Genomic DNA, 22,191 nt, shown 5'->3' with positions numbered 1-22,191 from the left:
TGTATGGCAACGTGATGGTTTTGATTGGAGTTTCAGGTGGTTGTTTCTGCATGGTGGGAGAAACAGCTTGGCGGATGGTGCGGTCAGTGTATTCGTTCATTTTGAGGGCCCGATGTACATGTTTTAATTCACTGGCCAGGTGGTGTTGGTCAAAGATGCAATGAGCCCTATGGTATAGTATTTTGATGAGGGAATTCTTTTGAGCCGGGTGGTGGTGGGAATCAGGCTTCAAGTAGGATTCTGTGTGGGTGGCCTTCCTGTAAACAGAATGACCCAAAGAGCCATCGGGCCTCCTCTCAAACAGAACATCCAAGAATGGTAGCTTGCCATCTTTTTCCACTTCCATGGTAAATTTGATGGATGGGTGTCTGGAAATGATGTGGTCCAGGAATTGGTTGAATGCCGTGAGGAATTGGTTCAATGCCGTGAGGCCATGTGGCCTCATTGCATCTCTGACCAACACCACCTGGCCAGTGAATTAAAACATGTACATCGGGCCCTCAAGATGAACGGATACTCTGACCGCACTATCCGCCAAGCTGTTTCTCCCACCATGCAGAAACAACCACCTGAAACTCCATCCTGGCTCCTCCCCCCTTAACCAGTATATAAGGTCGTGCCTCTTGGGACTTCTATTCACTTGATACAGCAATTTTGCTGTGACGGTTTCACCTGAAGACGGAAGCTTTTGTTGCCTCCGAAACGTCGTGATTTAATTGATTTGTTTTCTTTTTTAATCTACGTGACTTTACCGAAAAAACCAAAGAGTATAATATAAACGCCGCCTGGTTTACAAAATAAAAAGTGGACTCATATTTTAGACAATAACTATTATTATTTTTTCCCTGCTCTAAAGCTAGGCCAATTTATTATTTTTTATAATGCGCTTATTTATTAAATAACTTTCTAGCGCAGCATTCGGAGATGCAATTTTTTTCATGGACGTTATACACATTATTATAACGAGTGACATGAGAATAATTAAGGTTTTACATTATTTATAGTCGCGTGCTGCTGTGTCGTTAAGGTCAACACACTGAACCTGTGAACGCAGAGGTCGACGGTTCAATCTCCAGGCGCGGCAGTTTAAACAATGGGGTGGCAAGTTTCTTAAACCCCCCCCCGTCGCCTCCAGCAGTGTGAATGGGTACAACACAGTCAGTTGGCAGGTGTGGTGGGGTCAAGTGTGGGCACTTCCACCTCTACCAAGAAGTCTGGCAAGTGTGGAAGAGTCGGCTAACGTACCCTGCAGAGGGTGTCTCTAGAGCTCTCTTCGAGGCCCAACCGCTAGCACTTACGTGAGCTAGCAAGCCTTCATATGTTGCATACAAACTGTCCTGATAAAAAATATTTATTTTTATATATATATAAAAAGTTTAATCTTTTGGAATGTATTTTGTTTCAGTCTCTGATCACCTTCGTGAACAAACATCTCAACAAACTGAACCTGGAAGTGACCGAGCTGGAAACGCAGGTAGGCGCCCGTGCTCTGCCCTAAGCTCCTCTACTGCTGGTGGAATACACAGTGAATGTGGGGCGCCATGGTGGCGAGATGTTAACTACCTTACGTGGTATGCAGGAGGTCTAGGGTTTGATCCCCACCCTGACGATGCCTGTATATTTGGAGTTTGTGTGTTCTCCCCATGGTCGTGTGGATTTTTCTTTGCATCCTCTGGTTTTTCCCTGCACATTTAGAATCAACACGCGTTTAGAGTATTTGGCTGCTATACATTTCCACGTGACGATAAGCAACTTAATTCAGCTAACTTTTGTAGCCAGGTCACTTCTGAAAAAGAGCTATATATAGCTCAGTGAGCCTTACCTGGTAAAATAAAAATACTTTTAGTTCATAGTTTGAAAAAATAGTAACCTGTGACCCAGAGTCGCCAGTGCTGCTCCATGTAGAACATACATTATTGATTTCATTTCTGGGAGCTTCACTCTGAATACATTTTTTATATGTCCAGGATATCGGTACACCTATAATTCCGGCATTCATAAGCTCAGATTATTCAAGCTAATATGCAAGTTAATACAATTAACTAATTACCCACCTAATTTATGTTTTTTTTTTATCATTCGGTTACTTGATCCTCAGCTCATTAAATAATTAATCTTAATGAACTAGCTTTTATTCTCTTTAATATTTAATATTTCCAGAAATTTATACTCGTGTATCCTGTTAATGAAAATAGCATTTGCATCTGAACAACCTGAACCTGACTCCATTTGACACGTAGGTAAGCTACTGCACTGGAAATCGCCTGATGATGCTGGTTGCGACTACCAGCGAAACGTCATACCACATTGTTAAAAATCTTGTAGGCTGCTCTTCAACATTCTGGTGTGCTGAAACAATAAAAGAAAACAACTTGCACGTTTGTTCACGTGATAACTCAGTGTATTTGCCTGTGCCGGATGGAGGAGAGCGTAAGCCACCCATTGGCCTCTTTACTCACGTGGCAATCTGACCCAACTGTGCCGCACGCTCTCTCACATGGCCTTGTGGGAGCCTCGGTACTGATAAAAGTTTATTTTATTTTATTAAAACCAAAATAAACTGATGACGTGCACGTACGTCATCGGAATGGCAAAGGGTGAATATTTGGAGGACTACAGAGCCAGGGCAAGTGTTGGCACCAGCTCATCGCATGACGACCTTCCTGCCTGTCCGTGGTTCCTTGCATCCTGTGAGTTGTTCTCTCTCTATGACAGTGAGCGAACACTGTATGACGGCTCATTATGAGTTTAAATTGTTATTAAAGGTTATTCTGTGTATAGATGCTTTGTTAGTAATGGTCTGTTTTTCTGGTGAGCTCATCGATTGGATCTTTTGCTTCACAGTTTGCGGACGGGGTGTACCTGGTGTTGCTCATGGGCCTACTGGAGGGATACTTCGTGCCGCTGTACGGATTTTACTTGACGCCCGATAGTTTCGATCAGAAGGTAACGCGCACGATCGGTCTCGGCAGTCTCTCGCGTCACGGCTTCTGTGCACGCCCACTCCTCGCGCTCTCTCCCCGGGTTCCGTTTGTAACCCTACCACGGCCTTCCTCCTTGCCGCCATTGACCATTGCCCATGGAATCATAATCAGAAAATGTAGTTATACTGGAAGAATCCGACGAGCTATAAAGCTCTTTTTCACAGATATCCAGTCGGGGCGGGTAAGAACGTAAGAATGTTACAACAACAAACTATAAAAAAAAACATGCTTTAGGCCAGTTCATTGATGGCAAATGTTTGACACACAAATGAAAAGCGAAAAAAACTGTCCAGTGGTTATCTCTTCCCCGGCCCCTCTTCCCCCCCCACCCCCATATATAAGCTTCCTCCCCCCGCACCCTGACGGAAGATCCTCAGGTTGGGGCATCTCGGCGACCACCCCCCACCCAAGGATGGCTCTGAAACGCCGACAGTCCCCCCCCCACCCTCCCCCCCTCCATTGGCGCATTGTATCATAAATAAATACAAAGAGGAAAGTATATATTTTTAAAAACTCACCAGTGTGCGACTGGTCACCCAGAACAGAACAGACCATGGGAACGTATCGCAGCTCAATACCCAATAAACGAACACGAAGGAGCCATCGTCACAGCGATACACTCAGCTACTCCTGACAGCAACTATCTGGTTCAAGCACCTCAATGTAAAGTTATAGTTACCGTTAAATCGGAACGGAAGAAGTTTGAGAGGTTTCTGTTATGTTGCAATGCTAAAGGAATGTTGGGGTTTGGAAGGTGGCACAGTGGTTGTAACTTTGCTTTCCACACCTGGGGACGTGAGTTCGATTCCCAGCCATTGCTAACATTGGCGGTCAGTATATCTGAACTGGTCCTGCGTTCCCTTTCACCAACCTGCCCTGACCAGCACGGTGACGTTTGATCGAGCAACTCCCAGATGGCTTGGGGGGGAGGCCTCCGTCCAGTCGTGGACTGACAATTATGGCTGTGTAAGAAATGCAGACCAGTATATACACATTATTATTATTTTATTTCTATTATTTTTTAAATTTTATTATTTATTTTTACCTACGTGACTTTACCGAAAAACCTAAGAGTACAGCTCCACACCAACCAATTCTCAATGTGGTTGAAATCGTTTATGTAGGATTCAATATGGAATGCATAACCAGTACACAGCAATAAAATATTACCATTGAAGCAGCTTTAATTAGTTACATTGGTTCTTTATCAATCAACTGCTGCACGATGGCTTCCACATGCCGTGTTGGTCATGGGGGTTTGTTTTCCCATACTTCACCGTGATGGTCAATGCGGGTTGGTGAAGAGGGAGAGCCCAGGGCCGGTTTAGACGTCAATTGCCCTCCTGGGCTACGCGCCGACCACTGCGCCATTGCTCTACTCCTACCATAAGCTTATCACTTGGAGCCCAGGGCCGGTTTTTCCCTCTACATTTGGAATCAACATCACGTGTTCACAGTATTTGGCTGCTGCTGTACATTTCCATGGGACAAGCCACTTCGTTGAGCTATCATTTGTGGCCAGGTCGCTTCTGTAAAACAGCTATGTATAGCTCATTGGGCTTTACCTAGTAAAATAAAAAAAGTGTTCTTTTATCAACTTCTTATCTTTTATCTTACTCATCTTTGCTCCCTATGGAGCAGAAGGCCGCAACAAGCCCACGCAATGCTGGACGGTCGTTAGCAGCTTTCTCTGCTTCACTCCAAGACGGGCCTATGGTCTTTAGTTGTTTTTTTTTATCAGCTTGCTACTGTACATTTACCAAACTTAGAATGTATTAATATATTGAGTTCAAATGTAAATATAGAATTGGTTTAAATCATGTGTATATTGTAATGTAAGTTGGTTGAACTTCTTTTGCACAATATGAAGCCAACCGCGCTAATATTGCATTGCGGTTGCTTATGTTTGACAAGATGGTAAAGAGTTCGTGACGTCTCAGTCGGTGGCTATTGAAGGTCGCGACTCGTTTTTAACAGTTGACTATTCAAGATACTCCACTCTATGACTTTCAACACTGGTAACAACAATTAACACATTAAACATCGGTCAAACTTAAAAGTAAAAACAAAATAGTGAACATTACATTTGATGTGAAACCTGTCGCGTTCGAGGCTTCTATTCCAAAATCGACCTCGAATGTGTGCCAGGTCCACAACGTCACCTTTGCCTTCGAGCTGATGCAGGACGGCGGGCTGGGCAAACCCAAGGCGCGTCCTGAAGGTGAGGACCCCGATGGCTTCGGTGATCACTCGTTGCCTCTCAGCTCTGTGTTTTGTTGCCGGGGATGCCGCCGTGATTCTAGCGGTCGGCACACCGGACTTTGCCATCCAAAGGTCGCAGCTTGCACCTGCCAATCCCAACAGCTGAAGCAGTCGGGCAGCGGTGGCCAACCCGGCGTTTGCCCAAAGCCACCTCGTGCGGCTCTGTCGAAGGGGCGTAATGTAGACAAAGACAAAGATCCCCCGTATAGGCTGAACAGACTGTTGGGGCAAGTGCTGTTATCCTATGAAGGCCGGGACGGCACACAAAGGGGTGGGGGGCCAGCACCATGCCTGGCCGCCTTTGTCTACACACCACACCAGATACTCATTTGAGGCTGAGTCGACCTAGGGGAGGCCCATGACTAGTTAAGATAATCGTCACTGGTGTTGGTGGCAGTGAGCGGGAATGGATCCCGAGTCGCCGGATTCATAGCGCAGCTCGCTAACCACGACACTACCGCTCCCCATAAGGTAGACCATTCTATCACAGTCGCAAAAACAATAATGAATATCTCTCGTGCTGTCAATATACTTTTATATATATGAAGTATTGGAAAATGACGGCAGGAAACTCCTTGACGGGAACACACTTCTTTTATTAAATCTTGACTTGTAACGATACAACGCGTGGCCTCTCTTCTTCACAATGCGGTCACCATACAACGGTACAACTCGTGACCTCTTCTCTCCGCCCTACACTTCTCTTGACTCTCTTAGATTCTGTGCTGCTGGCTCTCTGTGCCTCGTGTAGACTCCGCGCCTCGGCTACACTCTTCTCTCGTCTCGTGTAGACTCTGCGCCTCTGCTACACTCTCCACTCGCCTCGTGTAGACTTTGCATCTCTCTCTGGCTACACCGTATGCATACTCGGCTCGTGTAGACCTTTCTCTCTCTCTGGCTACACCGTATGCATACTCGGCTCGTGTAGACCTTTCTCTCTCTCTGGCTACACACTATACATTACTCAGCTCGTGTAGACCGTTCTCTCTCTCTGGCTACACACTTATACCTTACTCTCCTCTACTCTCCATTACTCTCCTCTCCTCTCCATTACTCTCCTCTCCGGGCTCTATCTCTGCACCTTCGTCTTCATTCTTAGATGGTTCCACTTCTGCCCCCCTACTCCTCTGTGCATCACCTTATATATCTCTTCTTCCCGGGAGACGGAGCGGATGCGGACCTCAACGTCGGCACCGCTCCTCAGTTACCCAATCACTACGCGCTATCTCTACGATCCGTTTCCGCCCAGCGCGTGTTTCCACTCCCCGACCAATCACACCGCGCTGCCACCCGATCACTCCCTCTCAGCGCGTCACCGGCACACAGCCAATCAGCAGCACTACCCCCACCCGCGCACTGACGCCTGCTCCTCCCCGTCAGCGCGCGTCACCACACACACCCGTACATACGCGCTGGCACACGACGTATACACCCAGCGCGTATCACCACTACATCTATATTGACTTGGCTCTTTGCAGAACTCACGGATACTTTTTGGCTCTTGGTCTGTTACAGGTTGGCCACCCCTGCAGTAGTGCAAGCTTCGTACATCCCCCCCCCCACCACCACCTCTGTCCACCACAGTTCATCAGCAGTGTCTGTGTGTGGTAGGGCAAAGTGTGGGTACTCCCACGTTTGTTTTCGAGGCATCTGACCAGCGTGGAAAGAATCGGCCTCATTGTCCTGTAGAGAGGCTCCAGAGTGGCCTCAAGTGGAGGCCCTTCTGCCAGCAGTGGCACGAGCAAGTAATTGCAGGGCTGGACCTTTGCCTTTTATTCATCTATTATTTTAAGGGCTGGAACTCCCCACCTAGGTACTTGGACACTGGAGAGGCCAGGTTGTTGGCTGAACCCCGTCTGGCTTTTTCCAGGTTGTGGGCTCAGCTCAGAAATCCCATTCCCCGTATCTCATCCCGATCAAAAGCCGTGAGTTGAACAGCTCCGTCACTCTCGTATGTTACTAGCAACAGTAGCACCTCACATGGGCATTATTTATCAAAGCATGACAGTAACTAGATTATGGAAAAACAGGTGTTAAGATGTTCAAACACCAAATAAAAACCTTTTGCAAGGAATCACGTCTGCATTAACCACACGCACTTGTGGTGAGCATGCAAACAAACATGCTCTGATAATATACACAGTATCTTTGATACTGGCAAAAAGGTCCCATGAGACGTTAATTACCTAATTTCTAATTGATCCTGTTGTACATCCACTTGTAGTCACCCAACATTCAGGGTTCCCTTGTGAGATGGTGCTCGAAGCTCAAATGGGCGAATGTCGAAATAGTGATCGATAACGCTGTAGGAAACTGGGTTATAACAGGGCATCCTCTGGGTTAGACTTTCTTCTGCCTGATGACGATTGCTTGCCTTGCGATCGAAACGTCGTGATCTATTATTTTTTCTACCCACGTGACTTTACCGAAAGAACCAAAGAGTATGGTTATGACACGTTCTTTCACGACCAATATTATCCATTATAAAGGGGGGGGGAGGGTTTGGGTTAGATCGCGTGAATATAAATGTGTTCTTAAACCTGCCACCACCCAACAGCCAATTAGTAAAGTTTGAGTACTTAAATTGTAAATGTTGTGGGTTTACTCTCCAACACACCGGTGTGCTGAAGTTGAAACGAATTGGCACGTTTTGTTTACGTGCCAAACCTTACTTATTGGTTGTGTCGGGTGGTGGAGGGTTTAACAACACATTTATATTTACGCGATCTAATAAAAAAAAAACACCTTCATTATGGTTGTACTGGGATCATGGACATACTTGCATTAATGGGATCTTCCATATCTTCAAGAGCAGGTTCTGTAGTGAGCCGGATAACTCCATCCTGGGTCTAAAGTTTTCCCAGAGTCTTGTAATGATATGACCTCCTCGTGCATTCAAATCCAAGTCAAGCATTAACTTGTGAGGGTGAGATGACTGTACAGGATGTTCCATGTGTCTTGTGTGACCCCCCCCCCCCCCCCCCATTGAACTATCTAACACTTCATATTTTTAAAGGTTTTATTTAACACAGAAATGAATATGCAAAGGGAAAAAATAAGGTGTTCAAATAATTATAATTGGGGCTGACAAGACATCTGGACCAGCCCTGTCGAGTGGCGCCATCTTAATGTTGCACGCGGCTCATTTCTGTTGGTTGACCTGGGTCCGTGGTGGCATTAAGAAGAAACAAATCCAACTTGAAGATGCATCGCTTGAGAAAAAGTGTTCTTGTTAAAATGTTATTGACGTTACAAGCACTGTTTTTTTTTCTTCTGATTTTGTAAACAGTTAAGAAAGATTCCTTTAAGGCCACATATAAGTTGCATTTTTCTTATCTTAATGTCATTCATTTAGCGCCTTAACTGAGGTGCTTTACAGAGAATTAAGAATGGTACATACGCATGTAATGGCGGAGATGAGGTGAATGAAATAGATTGAGAGGAGGCAATGGGCGAATCTGTAATGCGTGAATTTGGTGAAAGCGAAATGTATGACAGTAACTGATGATTAATGAATTGAATGACCGGGAAATGAGTGATGGCCATATAATGCGAATACGAGGAGGGGACAGTGATTGTGGTGGTTATGATGGGGTGGGATTCAGGGGTCGAGGGGTGAGCTCGGGGGAAAAAAGTGAGTTTTGAGGGAGGAGCGGAAACTCGTGAGCGAACGCAACAGCTGAGTGTGGAGGGGACGTTTGTAGTTTCAGGTGATGTCCCCCTCTCGGTCTAAACTATAAATGTGGCAGTGTCAAGTGCACACAAACGATAGGTGCCAAAATGTGATCGTACTTTGGAGCCACTGTCACTGCAGGCCGTGGCTTGAGTCATTTGGAGATGATTATGTTTTTGTTGATGTAAAAAAGGGAAGTTTGTCAAATGGGCCTTCCTGTGGTCACGCAAACTGTTGTTTTGTCTCCGGAGTAAATATTTCCAAATATCACGGACACGTGAATTCGAACAGTTAACGGGGCATGGTATCAGTTGCTTTCTTGCTTTCAATTTGCATTACCTCTGCCATTATGGAAACTCGTTGATTATTCCCACATTTGTATCTTGCAATTTATTGTGACATAAGCCTGCCTCTCAACCCAACGCAGATGTGGTGAACCTCGACCTGAAGTCGACCCTACGAGTATTGTACAACCTCTTTACAAAGTACAAGCATCTGGATTGATGGCTGCTGCGGTCTTTCGAGTTTACGCATCCACACCACCGCCTGCATTTAGATCTTCCCTGCCAACGCAAACGTCCAAGACTCGTGCGCAAATCTTCAGAAGGTTACGTTTAGAAACAATGTATTTGTTACAGCAGATTCTAGTTTTTGGTTACAAAATGCATTGTTAATCTGCGCATCCGATATTAAACTGTGTTTTTTTACACCTCATCACAATAACCACAGGTTTTTAAAGACACTGCAATAAACAGGCATATTACAGTAGTCCCTCGGTTAACGTTTTTAATCCGTTCCACAAAAACTATTCTTAACTGAAATAACTGTTAATTTAATATAGGAAACACATGTTAAAAGCATTAATTCGTTCCAAGATGATCAAAAGATTACCTTTTTGATCCTAAAAACTAAGTTTATAAGGCTAATTACTTTCCTACTCTTTTCCTTTTGCGAATTAACTTTAGGGGGCATTGCGTTTACTATTAATTCACCTGTGAGTTGAAACTGAAGTAAAAATCACTGAGTCTGCAAGAGAGCTGTTTCCACTGCCAAGACAAGACAACGTAACGTAAACAAAGCCAATGGAGGTCGAAACGCTCATAAATGGGCATCGCTGATTGGCAGAGGGCATGGCTCAGCCCCATTTACGAGCGCTCAGATTGGCCGAAATCGGCACCCGCGTGCATAACGTAAACGTGCCATTAATCAAGATTTTTACGTTAGTCGAAACCATGGGGTCCTATGGGAGGCAAAACGTGAACCGAAAAGCCGTTCACTGATGTCACTGTTATCCGAGGGGCTACTGTAATTGCAAAACACAATGCATGCCACTGTAATTGCAAAACACAATGCATGCCATTAATCAATAACTCCTCTTATCCAAACACTGCTGTTGAAGAATAGAGCACATTTGATAGAAGGCTATACTGGAAAAGTGTAAAGATTGCATGTATACACTGTAGTGTGCAGACATTACTTCTCTACACTCCACACTTGGTATAGCTTGATGACACACGTGAATGCTGTTCATCATTGGGCATGAGGTTACCAGCGCAGATGGAAGATTTGGCAAGTCTGTTCGTGCAGCCAAGAACATCGCTTAAGCAGGGAGAATGCCAATTGAAAGAAAGCACGGATGCACGTCCAATGCTTCAACCGGTTACATTTCAAGATATTTTTCTTCCTCGTATGGCCGATGTTGATGTCGAGGAACCACTTTTACATTGAGGTGGTTGAGCCAGATAATTGTCAGGGGTAGCAGAGTGCATCACTGTGATTATGCCTCTTAAGTTCCCTTCTGTTATCGCCACACCACAGTTTTAATATAATTTTCGAGGTTTGGATGAGTTTATTGCATTTCAAGGCAACTTGTGTTCAGGGCAGAGCATCTTACCCATACAATGATAACCCACATTTTACCAGTGCACTTACCACTTATGTTGCCTTACACATTAAGAGTAAATGAAGCAATACCGACTATCCCCTAAATTGCCTGAAACAATTATAAAAAAAAATTAAATTGAACGGTCTGCTAAAACCATTCCATAATTTGTAAAAAAAGAAAAAAAATCAGTATTACACTTCACTGTGGTATCAGTTGGCGAGTTCCATACTAATTACGATTTGCCTTCACAAGAGTTTTAATCAGTTTCACTGTGAGATTGCACACGTTCCATCGGTAATTCACGTAGACATCTACTTCTATGCAGTTTCTATTTGATGTTAATAAAAATATAGGACATTGCCTAAGGTTCCAAATGGTGGACCAGATTGACACGAGAAAAAAACGATACGCTTTATGTACATTACTTGTTGTAGGGTTGTGTGTTTTGAATGGCAGTGGCAAATTCCAAGTTTGGAGACCTGGAAGGTCAGGGTTTTTTTGTCCATCCCTTGAGAACTGGCTTGGTGATGACCACCCAGCGTTTCATCAGAATCTACGTTGTCTCCGCGTCTTATCATTTTGCAATTTTTAAACTCAACAAAAAAAAGCCAGAGGTGGATTTTGCCAGTTCCATCTCATGAAAGGATGAGGGCACTATTTAACGCGACTCTTCATGAGCAGATTCAGGCAGCAGGGCCCAGTGCCACATTTTCACGCATTTTAAATATATATCTAAAGAACATGTATCATGACAATCATTGACGGACACGAGTACGCGGTGTGCGTGATGTGCATCAAGCGTCCGATTCAAGTGTTTGCTGAAGGGAAGTTTTTACGAAGGTTTGGCAGGATAAAAACATTGTCACCAATCATTGCAAAACTGCCACGATGCCAATTCATTAAATAGACCGAGTATACGCCAACAAATGTACTTTATATGTTTAGCTTTTAAATCTAAAATCTGTTATTTATCACGCTTTAACATTGTATGCTTGCGCTATATGTTATTCTTACATGTATATTTTAATACACCCAATATATTAAGTATATAATTTCTTGCCATTCTATAATAGAATTTTTTAAAAAATGTTGACAGTTGCCACATGTTACAGTCGCACCTCTAGGAATTCAGATCTCTCTTTTTCGCTGGATTAAAGTTCTGTGTTTTTATGTTTAAATATAGAACGCTCTCTTTATCCAAGATGACGATGAGGGCGGTTGAATTAAGGGACGATAATCGAAATGTGACCAGTTTTTTTCTCTTTACATTTTAATGAATTATACGTCTCGCACAATATATTTTAAACACTACGAAATAAAAACTGAATGTCTCGGTTGTGATGGTTTTGGTTGCGTGATAAATTCTAAGAATGCGTGCTAACTAGTTTTAAAGATTATCTGAGAGCCAAATAAGAAAACTACGAATATCTGTGATTGGTTAAAATGTTTAGTTCCATCATACCATGATACTCCGATCTGTGCACCAACTTTGATGATTTCACCACTCACAACTGTGTATTTGTAGATGCGATATATAGTTAACAGAATTAATGTGTCCAGAACGATTTGATATGATGAAAATGTGTGGTAGATACAATAGAGTACAGCAGTTTACATACACGGGGGGGTGGGTGATGTAGTGGTTTATCACGGGGGGGGGGGGGTGATGTAGTGGTTTAACACGCGCGAAGGGGGGTAACTGCACACGTGCGTGTGGGGTACAGTGGGGTCATGTCGGGACATGCTGCTATTGTTGGGGGCCAACGGGTGAGTCGGAGACGGTCCGTTAGCCAATTATGGATGCAGGGCAGTGATTGGCCAGTTGTAGTTGTTGGGTACAAGGTGGTGCCTCCAAGTCTGGAAATGGAGACAGGTGGCGGCGGGGGGCGAGGGGCGTCGGGGGGGACGCCAACTAATTAATTGGAAATGAATAGGGACATGGATAAATCTTCTTGGTTCTTTCGGTAAAGTCACGTAGAAGGGAAGTAATAAAATAATAAAAATAAAACATAATAAAACAATTCTCACGACGTTTCGGCCACAACGCAAGCAGCCGTCCTCAAGCGAAGAAGACGGCTGCTTGCGTTGTGGCCGAAACGTCGTGAGAATTTTTTATTATGTTTTATTTTTATTATTTTATTACTTCCCTTCTACGTGACTTTACCGAAAGAACCAAGAAGATGAATCCCTGCAGTCATGAAAGCTTTAAATTGACATGGATAAATACAGGGATGTCAGAGAGACGGGGAGTTGGGGGTTGGAGTTGAGTTGAGATGTGCCTGGGAGCTGGATGGAGATGGTCAGAGCAGAAGACGAAGATACTAGAAGAAGCAGGGCAGCAGTGGAGTAGGAGAAGAAGTATAGAGAAGCAGTGGAGTAAAGGAAGAAGCATAGAGTAGCAGTGGAGTAAAGGAAGAAGTATAGAGTATAATGGTAGGTTTTTACCCTTTTAACTGGTACAAAAATGACACCTTTATTCAAGGCATCATGTTTGCAATGACCACAACACAAGTAGTCAATAAAGCAAACAAAAAGTAGCAACTCTGATAAGGATAATAATATGCACTGTCCTTGAAGTTGATTGGCCCACACCCGAGACGGCTTTCTTTAGAGCCTAGTCCCCATTGGTGTAGGGCCAGATGACACCAGAAGGCCCTACACCAATGGGGACTAGGCTCTAAAGAAAGCCGTCTCGGGTGTGGGCTAATCAACTTCAAGGACAGTGCATATTATTATCCTTATCAGAGTTGCTTCTTTTTGTTTGCTTTATTGACTACTTGTGTTGTGGTCATTGCAAACATGATGCCTTGAATAAAGGTGTCAGTTTTGTACCAGTTAAAAGGGTAAAAACCTACCATTATATTTTGCCACTGGTAAAAGAGATCTCAGTGTAAAGTATAGAGTAGCAGTGGAGTGAGGCGGAGAAGCCACGAGAGAGCGGCTGGAGTGAGACGAAGCCGCGAGAAAGCGGCTGGAGTGTGACAGAGAAGCAAAGAGGGGAGTCGGGAGAGACGGAGAGAGAAGGAGGATCGGAGCGAGCGAGGCCGGCGGAGCGTGGCGAGCGAGCGGAGAACGCGCTGGAGAATGGTGGCAAAATATGCTGTGTTGGTAAAATAAACGGACGACAGAAAAGCAAGAAGTTGTCTGCGTAAAGTTCAGCACTACAACTGGTGTCGGAAGTGATTGCTGAACCGCGCCGATATGTCGAAGAAATCGGCTAAACAAAGGAAAGTACCGGCGGACTCGTCGGCCAACAGCAGCGATGCAGACATGGTGCCTCCATCGGGGCTAGAGGTTGCCGCTTCCCCGGCGGACCTGGACGATCGGTTGCCTCGGGGCAGGAGGGCGACCCTGACGATGCAGAAAACCCGAGCCCGGCTCAAGAATGGAGGGCCGTTATGGGCCAGTGGGAGGCCAAGCTGGCGATGCTCACGGAGGCGTTCGACCGCTTTATGGTGACGGAACGAGTGGCGCCGATGGTGTCGGGCCAGTCCCCACACGATCCTGCGCCACCGGTGGTGGCCGACGACGCGGCCGCGACTCCCGCTACGCCGCGGACGGAGCCAGACGCCGGGTTCATGACGCCGGCTACATGTGGAGCGCTTCGAGGCAAAAGTCGACGACTGGACGGCATTTACGCGGCGCTTCCGAGCAGCGTATGAATCGCTCGGCTGCGCGGAGAGCGACGCGCTACGGGCCCTGCCGACGGCCCTGGATGACGATGCCCTGGTGGCGTTCTACAGCATCCCTGCTAAAGTCCGCTCATCGCTGGCGGGGGTATTCGCGGCTATGCAGGACATTTACGAACCGCAGTCAGTTGCCAAGCGGAAATTTCAGTTGAGAAAGCGGGCGGACACGGAGTCTCCCCTCGCTTACCGCAGCGCACTATTAGCTCTCGGCAGGCGGCTTACCCGGCAATGGACCATGCCGCTCTTGACTCTGGCCCAGGAGAAGCTGCTGCTGATGGCAAAGGAGCTGCGGGTTGTCCTTTCGCTTCCCAGCAACTGCGACTATGACATGTCGTCTTTGCAGATAGCCAGGAACATTGAAACCAACCTGGATCTTCGTGACAAACCAATTGCGGTGGCGGCGCAGCCTTTGGTGGTGTGTGCCGGCGCGGCTGGGTGCCCGATGGAGTTGGAGGAGCCAGGGTCGCTTGCAGCGGCGGCCGGATTGTCGCCCACGGACGTGCTACGAGTGCGGGCGACGAGGACACTTCCCCCTGGACTGCTGGCGACGCAGAGGCACTTTTCCAAGGGCGCCGGGCGACTACAACCGCGGATTTCCCCCATTCCGGGGTCAACAGGCAAGTCGCGACACATTTAATACACGGATGTTTCCTCCACATCACCCATCCGTGCCACCGTATTTTGTAACCACTCATTCGTACGAGTCGCACGGTAATGCTGTATGGGGCGCGTTAGTACATCGCGTTTTGGGTGCCGCGCCGGGTTCGTCGGACGTGATGGTGCTTGTTCAAGGGGTGCAAGTCATGGTAATTGTCGATACGGGGGCTTCGACGACCCTCATCTCCTTGCAGACTTTTCGCTCGTTGCCATCCTCGCCCCAGGCCTTGGAACCAGTTGATGGCCCGTGTATAGCGGCAAATGGGGGTAGCCTGGGAATTTTGGGTCGCATGCTCGCAACGATTCAGATTGGAGAGGTGTGCGTGACGGGATACATTTTGGTTTCCACTGCCCTGGCCGTACCGTGTTTGTTGGGCATGGATTTTTTGCAGAGAATGCCGCTCAAAATCTCCATAGAGAAGGGATGTTTGAAATTGCCATCGGGGAAATGTCTTAAATTTTTGGGTACTCCGTCTAAATTTGCAACTGCAAACGCCGTGGTGCAGGTGGTAGTCGCACGGTACGCGTTCCACCTGCGACGCAGATGCTCGTGCCGTTGCGCTTGAAAAAGGGTTTGCCGTTGGACAACCCGCGGCAGGGTATATTGTTAACGCCGTCGAACGCTGTGTCACGGACGTGATGGTGCCGGCAAATTGCAAACCATTCATACAGATTGTCAATACGGGGCACGAGCCCGTTGTTATTCAAGAGGGGACTACGCTAGTGCATGCGTCGGCGGCGCGGAACTCAGACGTGGAGGTGTGCTTGGCAGTGAGCGAGGGAGATGCGCTGCCACAGTGTGACGAGGAACCGGACTGGTTACGGGATTTGTACGAGCGAAATGATGATTTGACACTCGAGCAGCGGTTGCTTCTCCGCAAACTGCTTTTGGAATTTAAGGACATTTTTAGCTCGGGAATACGATGTTGGTCGTACGTCCTTGTTGCAGCATCACATTGAGACTAGAGATGCAGCTCCGATTCGCCTAAATTCCCATCGTATAAGTCCGCTGGAAAAGGATTGTATTCGGAAAACGGTAGACGAGATGTTGGAACAGGATATCATCTCTCCTTCTTCCAGCCCGTGGGGGGCTCCCATCATACTGGTTAAGAAACGTGATGGGTTCCTGTGATTTTGCGTCGATTATCGCAAGCTAAATAAGATTTCGGTAGCAGATGTGTACCCGCTTCCACGCATTGATGACTTATTGGACGCCCTGTCCGGCACAACATTTTTCTCGACCCTCGACCTCTTGTCGGGCTTTTGGCAATTTCCCCTGGACGAAGAGTCTAAGCCGAAAACGGCCTTCCGAACACCGCAGGGATTGTTCCATTTCAACGTGTTTCCGATGGGGCTACACTCCGCGCCGGTCACCTTCCAATGACTGATAGAACTCGTATTGTCTGGATTGCAGTGGGAGTCGTGTTTGATATACCTTGACGACGTCATTGTGTTCAGTAAAGATTTTGAAGGGCATTTGCAGCGGTTGCGTGCTGTGTTTGGCTGGGTTCGGGATGCCAATTTGAAATTTAAGCCCCAAAAGTGCCACTTGTTGAGGACATCTGTCAAATATTTGGGTCATGTCAGCGTGGCGGGAGTCGCCACTGATCCGGACAAAACGAGCTGTGTACGCATGTGGCCAGTGCCGAAAATGGTGTCGGTGGTGCGTACCTTTGTGGGATTTGCGTCGTACTACCGCCGATTTGTCAAAGATGTCGCCACGATTGTGAGGCCGCTGCATACACTGACCGCCAAGGGCAAAAAGTTCCTCTGGAGTGACGAGGAACAGCGTTCGTTTGAGACGCTTCGGGACGCTTTAGCAGACGCGACGCCGCTCGGATATCCGGATTTTACCGAGATGTTTATTCTTCTTCTTGGTTCTTTCGGTAAAGTCACGTAGAAGGGAAATCATAAAATAATAAAAATAAAACATAATAAAATACAATTCTCACGACGTTTCGGCCACAACGCAAGCAGCCATCCTCAGGTGAAGAACAGGTCTGTCGGAAAGACAGCGTCTGAATGAAAACCACCAAGCTTGGCAGCGTATATTTAAGCTGGGTTAGAGGAAGGGCACCTAGACAAAGGACTTTGAATATCAACAGAGGAATTTAGCATATTTATGGAAAATGCAGATATGGGATTAGTCACTACTTGTGGAATGTGTAGGAGGTGGGGGGGGGTCTCAGTTATATTAGGCTCGTGGATTATGTAGGATTAGCAGTAATAAAGGGAGGAAGTAGGGTTAGCAGTAATAAAGGGAAGGAATTGTAATACTAAGGAGCTGCAGCAGCCAAACCACCACGTAAAAAACTAAAATATAAACTACATCAATATCATCAATATACTAAATATACTCTCCAATAAGCTGAGCTACTAACAGTAAGTCATACATTACAATTCTATGTCACAAAAAATATAATATGCCTCCAGATAAACTTTTTCCTTACATCACACGGATCTACCCCGTAGATACTCCTTGCGCAAAAGAGATGTTTATTCTCAACACAGACGCTAGTGATACTGGCATAGGCGCCGTCTTGTCACAGAAAATTGACGGGGTTGAAATGGTTGTTGCGTACGGTAGCCGCGTGCTGTCCCCGGCAGAGCAAAAATATTGTGTAACGCGCAGGGAGCTGTTGGCCATTGTACACTTCATGCAGCTGTACCGACCGTACTTGTATGGCAGGGATTTTTTGGTTCACACTGACCACGCGGCGCTGCAATACTCCTTGCGCATTGACCAGCTCGAAATCCTGCAGGGATACTCCTTTACGGTCCAACACAGGAAGGGGACACGTCATGTCAACGCTGACGCTTTATCGCGATTGCCTCGGCCGTCAGGCTCGTGCAGATGTACTGAGGGTTCACTGCGCTGCGCACGAGAAGCTGATGCATTTGGGGGGGAGAAGACCGCGCTGACCTTGTGTAATGATTTTTACTGGCCGGGTATGCAAAACGACATTCACCTGTTCGTACCTGATATGGTTGCGCCGGCGCAACCATATCGGGTACCGTTGCAATCGATTTGGGTCTCCCGAGTAAACGAAATTGTCGCCCTGGATATTTTGGGCCTGTTCCCCGTCACCCAGCGGGGTCACAAATATTTGCTGGTGGGTGTCGAGTACCTCACCCGGTGGCCCATAGCATGGCCACTGGTAGACCAATTGGCAAGGGATACGTTCTCGATAAAGGCGCCCCAGAACACCTGCTCACCTTGAGGGCTAAATTTTTTCCTCCCGTCTACTGAAAGAAGTGTGTGACTCACTGGGTACAAAAAAAATTCGGACATCCCCGTACCACCCGCGAACCGACGGGATGGTCGAGCGCCTGCATAGGACGCTGATGTCTATGTTGTGCCAGCAGGTTACTTCAGCACAAACTGATTGGGACCTGTACGTTCCGGTGGCCCTGACCGCTTACAGGTTGGCCCCGTACGCCTCGATGGGGTATTCGCCATTCTACTTAATGGACGGTCGGGAACCGGAGGCCCCAGCCCTGGTCAGGTTGGGCGTGCAAGTGAAGGGGAGGTCATCGGCGGTGCCTGCCCCCATGCAGGTGGCATTAGACTGTCTGAAGGAGGCTAGAGAGGCCTCGTTGGGTAACACAGCGAAGGCAGGCTGCCAATGAACGCCTGCACGGCACACAGTCTCCGCGGGAGCCATGGCGTGTGGGGGATAGGGCTTGGTTGCACTGCCCTATGGTGCCGGTGGGCACATCGCCAAAGTTCCATCGACCCTGGCAGGGTCCCGTTGAAATAGTGGAGACTCGTCGGGACCAGAGTGTACGAATTCGATGCGGTCGGCGTTCATGGCATGTTCACCCGTCGCGTCTTAAGAAATTTGTGTCTCCGTATGATGCGTCATCTCCCATCCCAGAACGGCCTGTATTAGATGTGTCCGATGAACCTGTGGTGCGGCGGCATGTGAACGCACCTCAGCAGTCTACCCCCCGTGTGCCTGCAGGACCGTCGCTATTGACTCGGGAGAGGCTTTCTGGCAGACTCTGTGGCCGTGTGCCGGCTGGCCGGCTGCAAACTCGTGAGCTGCCCTAGGATGCATGGGAGCGGGATGCGGTCATGCCAGCGGAGGACCGCTGTTACGAGGGCGGGCACGCATCGAGGGCAGAACGCTGCCCCGTGCCAACGAGGGGGTGCTCCCCACCCTTGTCTCCTGTCCGCCCAGGCAGGGGTGATGGACCAGCAGCGGGAACCCGCTGTCGGGGAAGGACTTTTCGTTGAATTCCATTGCGGCGTTATTGGACTGATTACCTTGTTGGGGGGGATTTTGTTGGATGCTCACCGCGCGTTACGTTGCTTGTGCTTAGCCGGGACGGCTAATTATTTATCATAGGAGGGGGGGGGGGTGATGTAGTGGTTTAACACGCGCCAAGGGGGGTAATTGCACACACGTGCGTGTGGGGTACAGTGGGGTCGTGTCGGGACATGCTGTTGTTGTTGGGGGCCAACGGGTGAGTCGGAGACGGCCCGTTAGGCAATTATGGATGCAGGGCAGTGATTGGCCGGTTGTTGTTGTTGGGTACAAGGTGGCGCCTCCAAGTCTGGGAATGGAGACAGGTGGCAGCGGGGGGCGAGGGGCGTCGGGGGGACGCCAACTAATTAATTGGAAATGAATAGGGACAGGGATAAATACAGGGATGTCAGATAGAGCCGGGGAGTTGGGGGTTGGAGTTGAGTTGAGTGGAGTTGTGCCTGGGAGCTGGATGGAGATGGTTGGAGCAGAAGACGAAGATATTAGAAGAAGCATAGAGCAGCAGTGGGGTAGGAGATATATAGAGTAGCAGTGGAGTAAAGGAAGAAGTATAGAGTAGCAGTGGAGTAAAGGAAGAAGCATAGAGTAGCAGTGGAGTAAAGGAAGAACCATAGAGTAGCAGTGGAGTAAAGGAAGAAGTATAGAGTAGCAGTGGAGTGAGGCGGAGAAGCCACGAGAGAGCGGCTGGAGTGAGACAGAAAAGCCGCGAGAGAGCGGCTGGAGTGAGACGAAGAAGCCGCGACAGAGCAGCTGGAGTGTTGACAGAGAAGCAGAGAGGGGAGTCGGGAGAGACGGAGAGAGAGGAGGATCAGGGCGAGCGAGGCCGGAGGAGCGTGGCGAGCGAGCGCAGGAAGCACTGGAGAATGGTGGCGAAATGTGCTGTTGGTAAAATAAACGGACGACAGAAAAGCAAGAAGTTGTTCGCGTAAAGTTCAGCACTACACACGAGCGAGATGGCTAATTTACTTGATTGATTCTGTATATAATTGACATTGTGTGGTGGCAAAAAACAATGTATATAATGCATATGTATCACAGGTCAAACGTATTCTAAATTACATTTTTAAAAAATTGTTTAATGTCACTGTGGCTATCTTGCGCATCTTGGAAAATTTTCCCACTGACATGGAAATTTGATATCGTAACATAAATTCCCGTCGACATCTTGCCACGAGTCACGATGCACTTTATTTGCTTGGTAAATGCACTTCGCCAAAATATTTCCCAAGGTATATACCAGGACCAATACCTCAGCCGTGGCTGATCATTATTTTAACGCTGTGGGCACACACGAAATAGATTTTGCCAAGATGAAGGTACTCTGCAAACCCACTGGCTATCAACAAAGATTCGTTCATGAAGCCATCCAGATATATAAACACATACACAATTTCAACCGAGATGGGTACAAACTGAGCAATCATTGGAAGGACGTTATTAACCAGTTTAGGTCATAACTGGCTGTGATGTTCCCATCCTACCTAGCAGTTATTTTCGACTCTCTGAGTTACATTCACTAACACAGCCACCGTTAGCTGTGTTAGTAAATGGCGGCTTGCCATTCTTTTCCACCTCCATATGGCCATTGCGCTGTCCGAGCTCTCGCCGAGCTTCAAATTTCTTACATTGTCATGCTAATCTATCACAATACAATGGCCACCCCGCACAGCTCCGTAGTAACTCCCCCACATTGGAATTAGCTGCCCCGCCCATCTCTCGGCAGATTTCCCCCTCTTTTTTCATCTGAAGACGATTGCTTGTGTTGCTATCGAAACGTCGTGATATTGTTATTATTTTGATTATTTTTTTATATCTACGTGGCTTTACCGAAAGGCCCAAAGAATATAAAAATGTAGATGACAAAAGACCCGAAGTAAATTGGATGCAGGGGCTGCTGACACCTTGGGCAGTAATTTAAAATTCTGCAATACTCATACAAAAATGCAAAAAAGAACTGCCAAAGCACATCGACTACTTGTAGCAACAAAGCCAATATAAAATTACGAGGAGGAATCTGTGGAGGGGGAGGGGGGACTGAGTAGAGATAGGTAATGCATTAACAGTCTCAAAGGAAGATATGGTCCAGGATACTGCCATATGAGTAGGTTGGGGGGGATGAAAGCAGAAGGCCAAACGAGTTGATTTTGAGTAGGGCAGATGCAATAGGGGGGGGGGGGGGGCTACTAAGGTGTATGTTGAAATCACCAAGGAGAATAAAGGGATGGGAGAGGGGAAGGATAGAGGAGGAGAGGCAGTTATGGTGGTTAAATAATGGGGGTCGGGGGAGGGGGGTAAATAAAGAGAAAGGTGATGCTGTAGGGGGAGGCAAAAGTGAGTTGAAATTCAAAAGAAGAAAATTACGTAGTCACAGAGGTGGGGGGCAGGGATCCACGAGGGAGGGTAGGGAGGACAACACCACCACCTATGCCAACTGGACGGGGGGGGGGGTATAGAAGAATAAAGTGGCAGAAGAGGAAAGGGCGGCAGGTGGTGGCAGCGTTGAGTGGCGAGATCCAGGTCTCGGTGAGAGCAAGGACCTCGAGGTGTAAAGAAATAAAGGCATTGAGGGTGGCTGGAGGTTTATTACAAACAGATTGTGCGTTGAATATGTAGTGTCAACGATTCAGAGACAGAGGCTCTAGGAGGCACTTTCTTTAATAACAACTTTCACGGTCTCGTCTGCACACTCTCCACAGTCGCTCAGCCTCGCCTGTGCACAACACTAGCCGTCTAACACTGACGGCGCCAACTGAGATATCCAACTACTATC

At 47.3% G+C, this 22,191-nt stretch overlaps 1 protein-coding gene across 2 annotated transcripts in view; it reads left to right on the top strand.

The window, feature by feature from the left end:
* LOC144936463 (beta-parvin-like) overlaps positions 1–12,139 on the top strand; it is a 39,581-nt gene extending 27,442 nt beyond the window's left edge. For both annotated transcript variants that reach the window (XM_078863534.1, XM_078863533.1), the window contains 4 exons: positions 1,406–1,474; positions 2,845–2,946; positions 5,133–5,205; positions 9,347–12,139. In XM_078863534.1, coding sequence (XP_078719660.1) covers positions 1,406–1,474; positions 2,845–2,946; positions 5,133–5,205; positions 9,347–9,423 — 321 coding nt within the window. In that variant the 3' untranslated portion in view covers positions 9,424–12,139. The remainder of the gene's footprint in view (positions 1–1,405; positions 1,475–2,844; positions 2,947–5,132; positions 5,206–9,346) is intronic.
* The last annotated feature ends 10,052 nt before the right edge of the window (positions 12,140–22,191 follow it).

Source organism: Lampetra fluviatilis, chromosome 16, assembly GCF_964198595.1.
Source record: "Lampetra fluviatilis chromosome 16, kcLamFluv1.1, whole genome shotgun sequence".
Taxonomy (NCBI): Eukaryota; Metazoa; Chordata; class Hyperoartia; order Petromyzontiformes; family Petromyzontidae; genus Lampetra; species Lampetra fluviatilis.
The sequence above is the reverse complement of the archived record's forward strand: the minus strand, read 5'-3'. Positions and strand labels throughout refer to the sequence as shown.